General features: G+C 42.3%; 1 protein-coding gene across 4 annotated transcripts in view; it reads left to right on the top strand.

The window, feature by feature from the left end:
- Positions 1-18166, top strand: part of LOC137561378 (cadherin-related family member 4-like) — a 121381-nt gene that overhangs the window by 55364 nt on the left and 47851 nt on the right. For all 4 annotated transcript variants that reach the window (XM_068272673.1, XM_068272672.1, XM_068272674.1 and 1 more), the window contains 4 exons: positions 3873-4052; positions 6320-6411; positions 6524-6634; positions 7537-7646. In XM_068272673.1, coding sequence (XP_068128774.1) covers positions 3873-4052; positions 6320-6411; positions 6524-6634; positions 7537-7646 — 493 coding nt within the window. The remainder of the gene's footprint in view (positions 1-3872; positions 4053-6319; positions 6412-6523; positions 6635-7536; positions 7647-18166) is intronic.

Raw genomic sequence — 18166 nt, forward strand, 5'->3', positions numbered from 1 at the left:
CGGGTTGCTCGAATAGCTCGAATAGTGAATGGGCTATTCGAGTGTACTCGGATAGCCCATTCGAATAGCTCCAGCTATTCGGAGCTCGAATACCGAGCTCGAATAGCTGGAAAAGAGCTCGAATATTCGAGCTACTCGAATATTCGAGCTCTGCTGAGCACCACTGGTAGTGTGTACTGCTTCACACTGACAGACCAAACTCACTGTGTAACGCACTGCCACAAACAGCTGGTTGTGTAGTGATGGCCGTGCTGGTGTGCACGTTGGTGAGAGTGCAGGAGATGGCAGTTTTCCAGCCAATATGGTCGGGCTGAGGTAGGCTCAACAACAGTGACTGTCCAGCTGATCAAATTTGGTCTGCCCACAATGAAGCAACAATGCAATATAGATACAAGCGTATAGTAAAACTACAAAGCCCAGCAACTCACTGTGGCCTGAATGCAGTGTAAGTGTAACCCACACAAACAGATATCTATTACAGATACAGTAGCAAGCTAAGCACAGCTTATGATAGACAGTGTGCTGGCTTGCTTACAATATAGATAGAAGCGTATAGTAAAACTACACAGCCCAGCAATGCCTGTGGCCTATATGCAGTGTGTAACCACACAGACAGATATCAATTACAGATACATTTGGAAGCTAAGCACACCTTATGTTAGACAGTGTGCTAGCTTGCTTGCACTGTATAGTAGAACTACACAGCCCAGCAATGACTGTGGCCGGCTTGTATGCAGTGTGACCAGTGTCTCACACACACAAAAAAACCCAATAAAACAAATAGAATAATATGAGCCCTCAAAATGGCTTTTGATTTTGGGTGCTTTCAGCAATCAGCAATAAACAGAAGCGCCTAGCTAACTGTCCCTGTCTCTGCAGCAATGTCTCTCCCTTCCACTCACTACAGCAGCAGCACCCGACTGAGAACATGTCCAGCGCTGCTGCGTTTTTATAGGGGGGGGGGCGGATGTCCATGGGTGAGTGCAGCCTGATTGGCTGCCATGTGGGCAAATAATCACCAAAGTTGCTATGTATGTTAAAAAAATTTGGAAACAAGTCATTCTTTTTTTTTTTTAAACCTTGCCCCAGCAGCCATTGGACCCATGCTCTCTTCGACCGCTGCCAGAGCCTCCCCACCACAGGGTCGACAGGGTACCCGATGTCCTGCACTCCACCACCACTGTGCCTGCAGCTCCATTGCTGTACATCAGCTGCACCGACAGCCATTGGGACATTTTGACCAGGCCACTAGCCGGCTGCGACAATGCCCAGGGACTATCTCTCTCTCCTCTTTCTCGGCTCTCTCCTTACCTTCCTTCCTTCCTTCCTTCCTTTTCTCTTGCATCTTCTCTCGCATCTCTCTCTCTCTTCCCCAGGGTTGGACTGGGGGGGGGGGCATCTGATTTAAGTATTGCTGCAGAAGAGTTTGAGTGCCATATACGGCAGCGGATTACCCCCTCCAGTCCTTCTCCTGGGTCCACCTGTAAGTTCTATTCTCTATATCTCTCTCTACGCTTCTTTCCTGGAATTCTGGGGGGCATCCAAATAGCTGCAGAGCTGTTGAACGCTGCAGAGAAGGTAGCGCTCCACTCAAATAGCACCGGATGTCTCCTCGGGACCTTCCACTATGTAACTATGTAACTAAGTATTACGTTCCATGCACTGTGTACTCACTACTAAATGTAATGTACATTACTGCTTGCGTTTTTGCTGTACCATCACCGACCCTGTATGTGCCAAAAATAATTCCGGGTACAACCCCCGTTGTACTTGGCAAAATAAATGATTCTGATTCTGATTCTAATTCTGATTGTAGATTTTCAGAAAATTGATTTGGTTTTGAAACTACTGGAAATATGTTTTTTTTTAAAGTGGTTAAATGACAGATAATATACAAATCAGTACTGAAAATGTAGATATATTCCAAGAAACAGCAGTAAATTTCCTGCCAGGTTTGTCTGTTGGTCAGAAAACTGACAGTGTACTAACCAACAAGAAACCCCGGGGCAAGTTGCAATGCTTTTCCCAGGGATTACTGTACAGCAGTAATGTTGCTGTCCAGTATAAGGACCACTGGTAAATATACATATTATTTTCATAAAAAAATAGAGTGACAAGGGTTCCCTCCTCGCATGCCTCTTCAACCCCTTGCCACCCATGCAGGCTATTATATATGCAGAATTTAGACCCAGGATCATATGTGCTTCCCATTCTAAGCTATGCCGGTCCTAAGCCTCTATCATTTATTCTTCTTAATTAACAATAAGAATAAATGATCCCATGCCAGTATCCTCTGGATGTTAATTAAAGGGATTCCCGCTGCATATCCATGCTCCCTGCCGTGAACACTCACTATACAAATGTACATCAAGCTCCGGCAAAAGCATATTTAAAAAGCCCGCTGCGGCACCCCATTGGTTCCTTAACAGACCAATATAAATTCTCCTTAAAGGTGGATTCACATTAGTCTGCTCAGGGACCAAAGGAGAGCCCTGGCAACACTTTTAAAGACACTCTGAAGTCTCTTTTTTTCCCTTATTTTCTCATATCAGCTTGTTAAGAGTTAATGCCTAAGTGAAATCGCTGCATCCCTGGGGCAGATGACAGATTTATTACTGAGGATTAGCCGTGCAAAGCTCCCGGGCTCGCAGGGCTTTACTTCCTCAATGAGGCAGAGCTTTAGGCTGTAGCTCTGCCTCCTCTGCCATCAGTCTATGCGGATCGCCGCCTCTCCCCGCCCTTCTCATTCTTCTTTCACTGAGAGGGGCAGAGAGGAGGCGGAGACCCGTGGAGATTGATTGCGGAGAGGCTGAGCTACAACTCAAAGCTCTGCCTCTCCAGGGCAGCATGAATTGCGACCTGCAAAGTCGTAGAACTTTGCAGGTCGCTTTCTGTTTAATAAATCACTCCTCTGCCGTGGGGATGCGTCGATTTCACTTAGGCATTTACGCTTAACAGGCTGATATGAAAAAATCAGTGAAAAAAAGAGACTTCCGAGTCTCTTTAAAGATGCTTTTGCCTGTGCTTGCTCTACATTAGCCAGTGAGAATCTATTTAATTCTCCCATGCCAATGTCCTCTGGATGTTGATTAAAAGTAAGTATTTATTGTTAAGTTTAGAACAATAAATGATAGGGGCTGTGAGCTGGTTGATTGATTACTGAAACAAAGCAATGATGCCTTCTGTGTATTCCAAAAGAAGAATCCCCCTGAAAGGTAAAATTATGCCCCTCCACCCTTGGGTCCAGGGCCGGGCCGAGGCATAGGCTAGAGAGGCTCCAGCCTCAGGGCGCAGTGTAGGAGGGGGCGCAGAATTCATTCAGCTGTCATTCCTAATTGTGTTTGAAGCAGAAAGAAATAAGAAAAGGGGATACATAGCAGTGACTGCAAGCCAGATAACTAGATATTAAGGTGTTGGGGAGGTTGTGGGCCCTGGGGCGCCTCTTAGTCTAATAGCAATCAGTGTGTGATGGCTGGGGTGGCAGGGATGGAGGGGCGCACTTTGGTGTCTCAGCCTTGGGCGCTGGAGGACCTTGTCCCTGCTCTGCTTGGGTCCACTACTGAAGTGCTACTCTACAGCAAAATGGTGGCCTTGTAACAGCAACTCTTTCTGATGGTGACTACCATTGTTTACTATAATTATTTAAACCCCACAACAGCTCTTCAGAGGAAACCCATTAGATTCCTGCAATAGAATATTATTTTTTTTTATTAGAAAACAGATCTATAATGATCATAATTGTGTTTAGTGTCTGAATTACTGGCAAAACTGTGTAAGCTAAATGCACATGAACCTTCTAAATGAAATAAAACAAATATTAAAGCATGCTGATGTCAGAATGTACTTAGTGTAAATTTTGTGTCTTTTTTCAGCTTCTGGTGCCCTAGTTCTCCTTCAGCCACTGGATTATGACAACCCTGACAACCACAAAGCCTATTCATTAGTTGTCATTGCCTCTGATGGACAAAATAGAACCCCTTACCCATTCTTTGTATACATAACTAATGTAGATGAACCACCAGAATGTGACCCTGCTATTTCTACTGGAACAGGTAAAATCATTTTTTTTTAATTTCCTTATGAAAAAGGAAGATTTATGACTGGTAAACACATTAAAATGTTGGGTTTTTGAGGAAGTTCTTACAAATATTCACATCTAGTTCTATCACCATGGTATATGACTTTGGCACCCATTATCTAGGGATCATATTATTTGGGAAGAGGACATTAGCTGGGAGATGATCCCCTAATGATTGCCTCCCCTGCTCCTTTCCTAACTCCTTAGTGAGCTTCAAACTAACCTCCACTCCGTTCTGCACCTAACACTAACTGTCACCAAAAAACAAAATCTTGACCAATATCATGGATAGGGATGACCAAGGGAGAGCTACAAGTTTAGTCTTGCAGAGAACCCAGTCAATTTCTTTTGACAAAATTGTCAGCAAAATTAACAATTGAAATTGATGAATTTTGCATTTTACATCTAAGTCAATCGAGCCAACTTCTGTGGTTAATAACAAAGGCCCCTTACATGCTATCATCAGTTGCTAGGTATGTTAGGGAGAATAGTGGGAAGTAAACAAGAAATTCCAAAAGATCTTGTAGTTACATAGTTACATAGTTATTTGGGATGAAAAAAAGACACACAGAAAACAAAGTACAACACCAGCCTGCTCCCTCACACATCCATGTTGATCCAGAGGAAGGCGAAACCCTTACTAGGCATGGTCCAATTAGCCCCAAAAGGGAAAAAATTCCTTCCCGACTCCAGATGGCAATCAGATAAAATCCCTGGATTAACATCACTGGGCATTACCTAGTAATTATAGCCATAGATGTATTTCAATGCAAGGAAAGCATCTAAGCCCCCTTTAAATACATATATACAATTTGCCATAACTACTTCCTGTTGCAATGCATTCCACATCTTAATCATTCTTACACACACCGTACTAAAGACAACGACGGGTCCGTCGTCACCTCATGCTGGGCGGGTTTTCAGCAGACAGTACAGCGTGTGTACAGTCAGTCTGTCGGCGGACTGATAAGGCTGTTTCTGAACGATCCGCCGGGCGTGCCCAAATGTCCATGTTCACCTCTGTGGAAATGAGTAAGAGGTGACATTTGTTGGGAGTACTTATGTACCCAAGAGTTAAAGTTAAAAAAGACACCACACATTGAAAGTTTTTTTTATTATTCTACCTTACCAATGACTACTTACCTTAAATTAATGCTCCCAAGCCAATATCCTCTATAAAATGTCCTTTAACAATATCCTCTATAAAATGTTCATTGAAGTTCCAAAATGCACCTTCACCACCTACCACTCTACTTTCACACACGTCGCTGGCGCTCCCAGCCAGCACCCGCTATAAACTTGTATCTAATATCTATGCTTACGCAATAAAGATTTCTACTTTTCAAAACACAAGCTCATTTCTCGTCCTTTAGTAAATTGTTTTCTGTTTCGGTTTACAAAAAGTTTCTTAGAAATAACGGTCTAAAAATCAGCCTATGGTTGATTTGGAAAACATGTAGTTCTGCCTCTCACTAGCTTTAGACAAGACAAATAACATTTATATTGAACCTTTCTCCTGGCGGACTCAAAGCGCCAGAGCTGCAGCCACTAGGGCACAATCTATGGGCAGTAGCAGAGTTAGAGAGTTTTGCCCAAGATCTTCTACTGAATAGGTACTGGCTTACTGAACAGGAAGAGCTGAGATTTGAACCTAGGTTTCCTGTGTCAGAGGCAGAGCCCTTAAAGAGAACCTGTAACAAAAAAAGTTCCCCTGGAGGGCACTCACCACGGGAGGGGGAAGCTTCAGGGTTGCATGACTTCCCCCTCCCCTTTAGCTGCAGGTAATCCAGCGCTGGCTCCCCCGAAGTGTCCGGCAATCCTTACTTGACAAGCCTGACAAGCGTTGATAAGCGCTTACTTATTTATGTTTCCTGGCTCCAGCAGGGGCGCTGTTGCACTTGCGCAGTACAGCGTACCGACAGCGATCGGCTATTACCGCCTATCTCCAGAGAGCCAATACTGCTCATGCACTGGATCCCGGAAGGTAAATATTTACATCACCGTCACTGCTGTTTGGGGAGCTTTATTGCCACCGCCGTGGGACCGAGGAGGATGGAGGAAGCCTTAATAGGATCCAGAGGCTTCCCCCACCCGCGGTGAGTACCACCAAGGGGAGGTTTTTTTTGTTACAGGCTTTCTTTAACCAGTACACTAGCCAACCACTACTTTAAAAATTATATACAAAATATATCTTTGTGCATCTAATATATCACTAAGTTATTTTATTTGTACCCATTTTAGGCCTCGCTTTATCAGTTCCTGAAACATTTCCAATATTCACAACCCTTTATACTGTTCTTGCCAAGGATCCAGATGAAGGGGATGAAGTGAAAGTATGTCGGTTGTTACTGTTATTCTACATAATGCAGTTTAATGCATACTTCCCAAAGTGTGTTTTAATTCAGTAATTTACTGTTCCTGTTCTTATCTCCTTTTATTCCTTAGTTTAAAATTTCACAGTCTTCCTTGGATGCTGACAAATTCTTTACCCTAAATGAAGACAATGGTATTATTTCTACAACTGATAAACAGTTGGACTATGAGTCAGACCCAAAGGTATGAGACAAAAATATTTGGGATACTTTACCTTTTTTTTATACATTTATATAGTGCTGATACATTTTTCTGCAGAACTTCACAGAGGATATCACAGCTTATGTCACTAAATTTCTCTTAGCAATGATCAAAATTGAGCCTTATTAAGTTTTACCATATCTTTGTAATATGAATATCTATCTACCTAAGCAATCCATTGAAAAGTACATTCAGTCTGTTCATCCTTGTACTACATACGTATAGTACACTGACCAAGACTGAAAACTCCAACTGCTGTCACTTGCCTACTCACTTACTTTAACTTTTATTCATTCATTTTTAACATACGAAAATACTTACATTGTATATGAAAGCGATATATTTTTACAAAAGAAAGAATTTGCATTCTTCATATTTCAGTATCCCCAGAGACACATTAAAATAACTTCAACAAGACACATTTTTATTCTATTCTAGAGGAATCACTCCTGCAGAGTAACTTCTTTTGCACTTCTGAGAGGTATATACATGCAAATAATCAGCTTATGTCAGCCAGTTTAATTGATAGCATAATGTAGACATTGACTGTCTGACTTGAAGTGTGTACTGACTCAAACTGACTGATTTTAACCTGATGAAGTAGGCTTGTAACCCCAAGAAATGCATTGTGTGGCCTGAATAAACATGTTGCCTATTTACGTTGCATACTCCTTAGAGGTAAGTTGTGCCACCTTTCTCTTCTAATTGTTGTTTGTGATAGCTTTATGATTTATGGATTTATGGTGCCTCCAACATGCAATATCGTACTCAGCAATTCTTTAACAATTGTTTTGTTGGCGGAGAATGCATTTATAGTAGTTTGTCATGCATCAAATAACAAATTACGATAAATTTAAATTTTTGATTGATTTATTTACTTTCAGAAATTTGCAATTGTAATTAAGGTGGAAAACGTAAAGGAAAGTCCGATGTTCTGCACTGGTTTGATCACAATTAGCCTTCAAAATGAAAATGATGAAGTGCCCATTTTTCAGTAAGCTAAATATTTTCTTTGATAAAGCTTACCTGTAGGGCAGGATCAGTTAAACTGTGAAGTAAAGTAATGAAAAAGTAATCATATAATCATTAGGAATAGGGATGGTCGGAAAATTTCTGCGCAATATCGATTTCTGAGTTTCCAATCATAAATGGGATTACCACAGCAGTAATCAGAAACTGGTCTCGGAAATGGGTATTCTGTGAAAAAACTGCATGGTGGCAACTCTGAAATTTTTGCCCAATCACAGAGCTCAGAAGCCTTGTTAATCAGAATTTCCAGGGAATCGGAAGTCAGCATTTCAGACCAACCCTAAAAAGGAACTGTGTAAACTGTGTATTCCTTTCCCCATAACATTGAATGGATACTATACTGCAATGCTTGCTATTATTTTGTTTCCCCTCATTAGAAAAATGCCTTTGGGGATTTCGTTGAGGTGGAATTAAAGAGCTAGGAGAGTCCATAATGATTCTGCTATGGACCTTCTCACACTTATTTGTGCTTTTAATGATTGCTCATTTACAACCATACTATCTGTTGACCCTTACCATATTTCCTAGTACATGTATGATGTTTGATTTCACCATATTTCTGATTCAGATAGGAGTAGTTTGCATCTAGAAAAAAAGTGAGTGGTCTATTGACCATAAGAGGAGAGTAAAAGGCATGACATCAATAGCAAATGTGACCAAGAACAACTAGTCAATCAGAACCATTGTTTCACTGAACAATTAAATCCTAAACCCACCTTGCAATACCAGTGTACATGCTTATTTATTCAATCAATTATTAGTCCATTGTGAGGCAGTAATGTAATGAATACAATCATACAAATACAAGCCAGGAATAAAGCCTCACATACACTAGACAATTCTTGGCCAAAGTGACCAGCTGAGGCCACGTGTACCAAAAATGTAGTGTGCTGCTGTATTTATGGAGGGGAGAGCACTGAAGGGGGCCCAAGGTGAGGGAAAGGTAGTTGGACCCCCTCTCTGCGCCTGTGTGTGCCCTTCTTCTGCGCTGTGCCCCCTTCTGGCCTTAAAAATGGCCCTGGTTAGCCCCAGAGCTGCCTCCCCCCCCTTGGATTCTCCCCCCATGGGCCCCCCTGTGGTCACTCCCATTGCGGGAGCACCTAGTCCCAGGTTCAAATCCCACCCAGGGCACTATCTGCTCAGAGTTTTTTTTGTTTCCTCCAGGCACCCCGGTTTCCTCCCACATCCCAAAAACATACAGATAAGGTAATTGGCTTCCCCTAAAAATTGGCCTTAAACTATGATACATGCACTACAGTATACATGCATTGGCCCTAGACTACGATACATACATAGACATATGACAATGGTAGGGATTAGATTGTGAGCCCCTCTGAGGGACGGTTCAGTGCTGTAAAGTATATTGTCTTGTCACTTAAGAAGATACCGGCACCATGTAAATACTTAATAATAATAATTATTATGAAGCTCTCAATTAGACAGTCCAAAAGACACCATGAAAAACGTCCATCATTAAAGTCTTACGTTACAGTGCAGATCAACAGGTCACATTAAAAACAAACAAGATGAACATCTGTAATTCTGTATTTTTAAATATCAGAAAAGTGTTGGAGTAAAATAATTGGCAAACAGCATGACATCTATCTAAGTATTAAGTTGTTAATTGGTATTGAAAAAAAATAGAATGATTGTCTATTTGCCAATCAAACAGAATCTGGAACTTCCTCATATGCTGTATTAATTTTGAAGACAAGAAATCAAGTCAACATTTTGGAACCATGCTGGGTCCCTTTCTAAAGGCAAAATTGCTCAAATGGCAAAATTCATCTGTTGCTCAATAAAGCACCAAACAAGTCTTGGGGGAAACCACCTGTAACGATTGTGGAATCGTCTCCGTGGTCAGCGCACCAGACGTGCGCTGACACGGCGGATTTCCTCCACAAGCGTATAAATTTGCAGGAACCCAGCAGTAGGTGCAATGCACCTGCAGAGGGAAATTCCTGACGGCAGGTGGAGCTGTGGAGTGCAGAGGAACAGCTCCTCTGCTCTACCACACACGCCAGACAGGAATTGTACGAAGGGAAGAACCGTAATCGCAAGAGAAGCGATTGAGATTGTGTGTGTGTGCATAAAACTAGTCGCCAACCCACGACTGTGCACACACCACAGCAGATACGAAGCAGGAACGCGATCGCGAGAGGTGCGATCGCCAGACGTGACACAAGGCTACAGCAAGGCGGAGCACGAGAATAGCAAAGGCACAGCAAATCATACAATGAGGAGATATGGAAAATAACAAACTCTAGCTAACCACGAACACCGCACTCATTCGCAACAGTGCACGCGGTTATGCGCGGTCTCCACGTGATAAGCACAATAGAGACAAGCACGCCTAACTAACCATCGACAGACAAACATGAAACAGAGGACGCGAACGATTGCTTAACGGTTACCTCACCGAGCCTCCAGCAAGCGGTCGTAGCAGACAAGACAGACACACGAAAACAGGGACAAGCGAGAGATAGGATCCACAGCACTAGCGAAAAGTGGCTAGCGTGATCCAGGAAGACAGAACAGAAGGATCCACAGCGCTAGACGAAAAGTGGCTAGCGCGATCCCAGGAGACAGAACAGAAGGATCCACTGCGCTAGCGAAAAGTGACTAGCGCGATCCCAGGAGACAGAACAGAAGAGATAGCTGGTAGCAACCGCTGCACCAGCTATACTCCAAGAACAGAGATCAGAACCATTTCCTGTCCATCACCGCTGGGACAGGACAACAGCAACAGAACAAACAAACAGATAAACAATCCTAACTGCACTTAGGGAATCTGCCTAGCACAGTTTCCAGGAATTACTCTAAGCTGATCTTCAAACCAAGAGCATAGCTGACACTCTCCCGAGTGTTTCACAGGAATACTCCTTATGACCAGCGAAGCATTGTGGGAAAGACATAGTACTTATAGTACATGCCTCCAATGAATGTGGCCAGGCAAGTTGCATGACAACGTATGCAAATTCCTCTGCAAGCACAAGTTGCAAAACTGTCAAAAGCTCTTCTTTCCAGAGTCCTGCAGCATGCAAACCTACACAATGGCCAGAAAGCTGCCTGCCTGCACAGGCAGCTGAGCAAATCATCACACCACCTCTGTGCACTTACTATCAGCAGCTGCTTGCATGCTGCACATCACTAGATACTGGGTGCATAGAGGTTGTTTCACCCCAAGACGTCTCTGTTTGGTGCATTACTAAGTAGCAGACAGAGTTTGTAATTTAAGCAATTTGCCTTGATAAAGGGACCAGGCATGCTCTGAAACTTTGGCTTCCTAACCTTCAAGACAATAAACCAAGCATATAAGGAGTGCCAGCTTCTAATTTATTGGTTGAAGACATCACCCACCTGGTTTTGCTGAGCACTCCTGCTCATGAACTGTGGCCTTACCATTAGGGAGCGCAAGACATCTTCTCCAAATACTGATGTTCTATTTGGACATTAAATGCCTCTTTGTGTAGGTAGTATGTAGATATACAATAAACAGATCATTGATTGAGTGTTCCTTAACCCTGCCCACCAACAGTACATGTTTTGCAGAAAGCCACAAACATGCACAGGTGAGGTAATTAGTGTCTCAGCAGAGCTGATTAACTACCTCTGTGGATTTCCACAAAACATGCACTATTGGTGGGCCTTGAAATTTTCACCAAAGTCATTTTCACATTGAAAATGCTATTTCAAAATTTGAGAAATTTTCATGAAAAAATAGCTTGTGTTTTCGAATTTTTGCATTTTTCGTAAAAACACAAAGAATCTATATTTTTCGTGTGAAAATGTGAAAAAACAATATTTTTACAGCAAAAAATTGCGATAAGCGCGACAATGAAGAACACTGATATTTTCAATGCAACAATTTTTTACCGCAAAAATTGGAGAAAAACGCGAAAAGCCGAAAATAAAACAAAATTTCTATGGAATTTTTGCTTGAAAATCTAATTTCACATTATTTTCATGAAAATTAACCACTTAAGCCCACAGGGTTGAAATTTTTTTACATCCGAGCAACTTTCACCTCCCATTCATTTGCCAGTAACTTTATCACTACTCATCACAATGAATTGATCTATATCTTGTTTTTTCCGCCACCAATTAGGCTTTCTGTGGGTGGTACATTTTGCTAAGAGCCACTTTACTGTAAATGCATTTTAACAGAAAGAATAAGAAAAAAAACGGAAAAAATTCATTATTTCTCAGTTTTCAGCCATTATAGTTTTAAAATAATACATGCCTCCATAATTAAAACTCACGTATTGTATTTGCCCATATGCCGCGGGTATTACACCGTTAAAATTATGTCCCTATCACAATGTATGGCGACAATATTTTATTTGGAAATAAAGGTGCATTTTTTCAATTTGCGTCCATCACTATTTAGAAGCCCATAATTTATTAATTCATATTGATATACTCCTTTGACATGCATATTTAACCACTTCACCACTGAGGGGCTTTACCCCCTGACCACCAGAGCAATTTTCACCTTTCAGCGCTCCTTCCATTCATTCGTCTATAACTTTATCATTACTTATCGCAATGACATGAACTATATCTTGTTTTTTCCGCCACCAATTAGGCTTTCTTTAGGTGGGACATTATGCCAAGAATTATTTTATTCTAAATGTGTTTTAATGGGAAAATAGAAAAAAAATTGGGAAAAAAATTATTATTTTTCAGTTTTCGGCCATTATAGTTTTTAAATAATGCATGCTACTGTAATTAAAACCCATGAAATGTATTTGCCCTTTTGTCCCGGTTATAAAACCGTTTAAATTATGTCCCTATCACAATGTTTGGCGCCAATATTTTATTTGGAAATAAAGGTGCATTTTTTTCAGTTTTGTGTCCATCCCTAATTACAAGCCCTTAGTTTATAAAGTAACAGTGTTGTACCCTCCTGACATAAATATTTAAAAAGTTCAGTCCCTAAGGTAACTATTTATGTATTTTTTTATTGTACATTTTTTAATTTTTTTTTTAATTACAAAAAAAAAAAAATTGGGAGTGTGGGAGGTAATGAGTTAAATTTTTGTGTAAAAGTAATGTATTTGTATGTGAACAATGTTTAGGGTGTAGTTTTACTATTTGGCCACAAGATGGCCACAGTAACTTTTTGTTTAATGCGACCTCCAAGAGTCCTTCCGGACTCTTAGAGGAAGTACTAGGAGGCTGGGTAAGTGTTTTTTTTTCACAATGATCGCGCTGCTCATCGGAGAGCAGCGGATCATTGCGGGGCTTAGATCAACGAACGGGAATGGATTTTCCCGTTCATTGATCTCCGGGCGAGCGGTGGGCGGCGTGTTTACGAGCGGCCGGCGGCGTGTTTACGAGTGGGAGCGCGGGCAGCGGCGGGAGTGCGCAAAGTACGAATTTCTCCATCCCTGGGGGTTAAAGGATGGAAAAAGGGACGGAGAAATCCGTACGGGCGGGGGTAAAGTGGTTAAAAAGTTCAGACCCTTAGGTAACTATTTATGTTTTTTTTTTTTTTTATTATTATTGTCATTTTTTTTTTTAAATTTAAACTTGTATGTGGGTATTTTTTGGTGTGGGAGGTAAACAGGTTTTTTTTTAATGTATTTAAATGTATTTATTTAATACTGTGTGTTTTGGTGCAATTTGCTATTTGGCCACAAGATGGCCACAATCAAAAAGTCCTGGGAGCGATCGATCTCACTCCCAGGCAGAAGAAAGGAGACCAGAGCTCAGAAAAGCCGCAGCATCTGAAGAGACGCTGTCGGCTTTTCTCCGGGGGGGGGTGTCCAATCAGCGAAAGGGATTTATAATCCCTTTCACTGATCGGTGGGCTAGCGGCCAGCAGCGGGGGCGCGCACGGGGGGCCCACGGGAGCGCGCGCGACCCGCGGGAGTGCGCGCAGCCTAACTGGACAAAAATTTTCGTCCAGTTAGGCTTAAGTGGTTAAAGCAAAAAGAATATTGCCATTTCAGCTCATCATTACTGATCATTTACAATGCAGATGGCACCCTACTTACAAATGACTGGAGTAACAGTGTTTCAGAGATATAAACAAAGTTGTCTTCATGTACAAAATATACAACACTGATTTTGTATTACAAATTTTGTTGTTATGTGACAGTATTGCATAAATTGTTAATAAGTTAATAAGTAGTTTAACCACTTATAGACACCTCTGAAGTCTAACTGGACGTGTTCAGTTTTATAGTGGCGGGTGCGCACGCATGTCTGCACGACCCCAGCTATTACCCAGCGTTTTTTTTAATAGCAGCAATTGGGGAAGGGAACTGAGGGTTCCCCGAAACAATCTCAGTGTCAGGAGTGAATGGACATGACCCCGATCAGGGGCCATGTCCATTCATAAAGTCGGAACTAACATAAAGTTGAAAAAAAATAAACACTTCCTGTTAAAGCAGGGTAGTATTTCTAGTGCCATCTAATTGCAAAAGCTTAAATTGCACACCCCACAAATTTGTAATAAAAAAAAATACAACGAATCCCTTCCAAAGCCCCCCACCCAGTTACCAAGTTATCATCAATCACATAAAAAAAAGTTAAAAAAAAAATATTAATAGTTGCCTTAGGGACTCAACTTTTTTTTAATATGTATGGCATGAGGGTATATTACTGTTATTTCAGTACTTAAAGGGGCGCTGTGGTGAAAAATTGTAAAAATGTAAATATGTGCAAGCATATACAAATAAGAAGTATGTTTCTTCCAGAGTAAAATGAGAAATAAATTACTTTTCTCCTATGTTGCTGTCACTTACAGTAGGTAGTAGAAATCTGACAGAAGCGACAGGTTTTGGACTAGTCCATCTCTTCATAGGGGATTCTCAGGGACTTATTTATTTTTAAAAGCACTTAGTGAATGGCAGTTGCTCTCTCCAATTGCCAAAAAAACTGTGTGGCCAGCATCATTGTTTAAATCCTTTTTAGGTAATATCTTTATAAAGAATAAAAGCTGAGAATCCCCTATGAAGAGATGGACTAGTCCAAAACCCGTCACCTGTCACTTCTATCAGATTTCTACTAATTCCTGTAAGTGACAGCAACATAGGACAAAAATAATTTATGGCTCATTTTACTTTGGAAAAAATATACTTCTTATTTGTCTATGTTTGCACATATTTAATTTTTTTTTTGCCATAGTGCCCTTTTAAGGACTTGCAATTGACTGGACGCAAAATAAAACAAAACAAAAAAAACAGAAAAATACACATTTACTTCCAAATATTATATTGCCACCATACATTGTACTAGGAATTTAATTTAAATGTTGTGATTAGAGATGGCCCGAATGGTTCGCCGGAGAACGGTTCCCGGCGAGCTTCCGTGGTTCGCATTCGTGGAGAACCGCGAACTTTTCTGGCAATTCGATTCGCCCTCATAGTGCATCATTAGGGTCAACTTTGACCCTTTACATCACAGTCAGCAGGCACATTGTAGCCAATCAGGCTACACTCCCCCCTGAAGCCCCCCCTTATAAAAGGCAGGTAGCGTCAGGCATTGGACTCACTCATGTGCCTGTAGTAATTAGAGACGGGAGAGCTGCTGTGCAGAGACCTATATGGAAAGCTTAGTTAGGCTCTTGTAGGCTTCTTAGCTTGCTACTTGCTGATTCTTATTGCTAAAAAAGCACCCATCAACAGCTCTTTTGAGAGCTAATCTTGTTCTTGTGATATTTTTGTGTGTGTGTGTGTGTTTGTGTGTCCCACAGACACTTGTGTTACATAGACAGCCTTGGAAATTCCTACTGTGTGTGCCACTGCCAGGCCCAGCACATTCAGTGACTACCTGTGTGTGTGACAGGTGCACATATAATACCCATCACTGCATATACCTACTACCTGTTGTTCACTTCAGTGCACCCACCTACCTACATTAGCACACGCAGTGTCACTGTGCCTGTCCGGTACCTGTCTGTGTGTGACAGGTGCACATTGTAATACCCATCACTGCATATACCTACCTGTTGTTTACTTCAGTGCACCCACCTACCTATGTGAGCACACGCAGTGTCACTGCGCCTGTCCAGTACCTGTCTGTGTGTGACAGGTGCACATTATAATACCCATCACTGCATATACATACCTGTTGTTCACAGTGCACCTACCTACCTACATGAGCGCACGCAGTGTGATATTTAATACCACCAGTCACTGTACCTGTTCACGGTACGTGTGTGTGACCGGTGCACATTTCTAATACCCATCACTGAATATACCTACCTGTTGTTCAGTGCACCCACCTACCTACGTGAGCGCACGCAGTGTGCTATTTAATACCACCAGTCACTGTACCTGTTCTCGGTACGTGTGTGTGACAGGTGACAGCGATCTCAAGGTGATGTCAGACATCCGGACATTCTTTAGTCCAATGCCTCGCCTTAGCACTTCCAGATCCCTCCTCCACCAACGCCTGGACTGGCAGGTAGCCGACTACCTGGCCTTAAGTGTGGATGTAGACACTGTGAGCAGTGATTAACCCTTGGACTACTGGGTGTGCAGGCTTGACCTGTGGCCAGAGCTGTCCCAATTTGCCATCCAACTTCTGTCTTGCCCTACATCAAGCGTCCTGTCAGAAAGGACCTTCAGCGCAGCTGGGGGCATTGTCACTGAGAAGAGAAGTCGCCTAAGTCAAAAAAGTGTTCAGTACCTCACCTTTATCAAAATGAATGAGGCATGGATCCCAGAGGGCTACTGCCTGCCCGAAGACTAAGTTAGTCCCCACACACAGCATCTCTGCCTGCACGCCGTGTGACTGCCTGCCCCAAGACTGCTAGCAGCGGCCGCTATAATAATTTTTCTGGTGCGTGTACATGCCTGCCTAATTTTTCTGGCTGCACTGCAGCTGCAACAACAAAACAGAAGGCATGTACATGTGCCAATTCCCCTTCGTGATCATTACCTTGCCGCAGTGAAGGGGTTTGCGTATTACAACGAAGCAATGACCAACGGCTATATGAGTGTCTCGAGGGGGGGGGGGGGGCTCCCCAAAGATAATAAGGTTGTTGCTTCATTGTGGACAGACCAAATTTGATCAGCTGGACAGTCACTGTTCTATCATTGAGCTACCACAGCCTGGCGACCATATGGGCTTGAAAACCGCCATGGCCTGCACTCTCGCCATGGTGCGCACCCGTCTAGCACGGCCGTCACTACACAAACAGCTGTTTGTGGTGCGTTACACAGTGAGTTTCATGTGTCAGTGTGTAGCAGTACTCTAATTACACTCCCTGATTGATGTATACACATGCAAGATGTTTGGAAAGCACTTTAGTCCTGCAATTTAGCATTCAATGTGATTTCTGCCCTTAAAACGTTGCTTTGCCTCAAATCCAGATTTTTCCCCGGGACTTTTGGCATCTATCCCACTCCCCCATGCAAAAAATCAGTTATTAGACCTCTTGAAACATCTTTTCCATCACTTTTGTGGCCAGCATAAGGCCTCATTCACACTTCGTGCACTTCTGTCCGCTTTTTTTCAGCACATCAATGCGGATACAAGTTGCTGAAAAAAAGCGGACAGAGGCGCACAGGTGTGAATGAGGCCTAAGTGTTTCTAGTTTTCATAGTTCGCCTCCCCATTGAAGTCTATTGTGGTTCGCTGATGTTCGCACAAACCAAACTTTTGCGGAAGTTCGCGTTCGCGGTTCGCAAACCAAAAATCGGAGGTTCGGGCCATCTCTAGTTGTGATAGCTGGAACTAATAGGCAGATAAAATGGGTGGGTTGTTTATAGTAACAATGCTTTTTTTAAGACTATAGAGGATGGAATTTGATAAATAGTGTATTTTTTCTTTTTTTTTCTTGTTTTTGCTTATAAACTGCATAGAAAATAAAGTAATTACTGAAAACAAGTATCACCCACAAAAAGCCTAATTTGTTGTGGAAAAAAAACCAAGATATAGAACATTCACGTGTGAGAAGCAGTGATAAAGTTATGGCCAAATGAATGAAAGGAGCGCTTCCTCCAGCCCCTGGCAGCCGTCCTGTGCCCTTGCCACAGCTCTGGTGGCTCCCTGTCCCCTCCAGTGCAGATGCTTATCTTGACAAGTTGGCATCTACTGCACCTGCACGAGCCCGCTGTCAATCTCACTCACATGGTGTGGAGCATTCTGCGCAGGCGCAGTACTTCTGCCAGGGGCTGGAGGAAGCCCTGGGTAAGTAAAGCTTTTTTTCCCCCTGATGCTTCTTTTAAGGCAAAATGGGCTGTAGGCTGAAGTGAGTTAGTACACGTTAAAAGCACATTGAAAAGAACTATAAAAACATAGTTTATACTATATGTCCAAATTCAGAGTTGTTCAAAAGTAAATAATTTATCCGTGTTTAACACAGGCATCAACTTACCACAAATTCAACTTACAATCACCCAGAACGTAACCTGTTTGTAAGTAGGGGACCGCCTATACAGGAAAGTAGGTCAGAGGTGAAGCTAGGCTTTTCAGAACCCGGGGCAAAGACAGTTTTTGCACCTCCCCCATCTGGACAAATTGGGC

This window comes from Hyperolius riggenbachi, chromosome 3, assembly GCF_040937935.1.
Source record: "Hyperolius riggenbachi isolate aHypRig1 chromosome 3, aHypRig1.pri, whole genome shotgun sequence".
NCBI lineage: Eukaryota > Metazoa > Chordata > Amphibia > Anura > Hyperoliidae > Hyperolius > Hyperolius riggenbachi.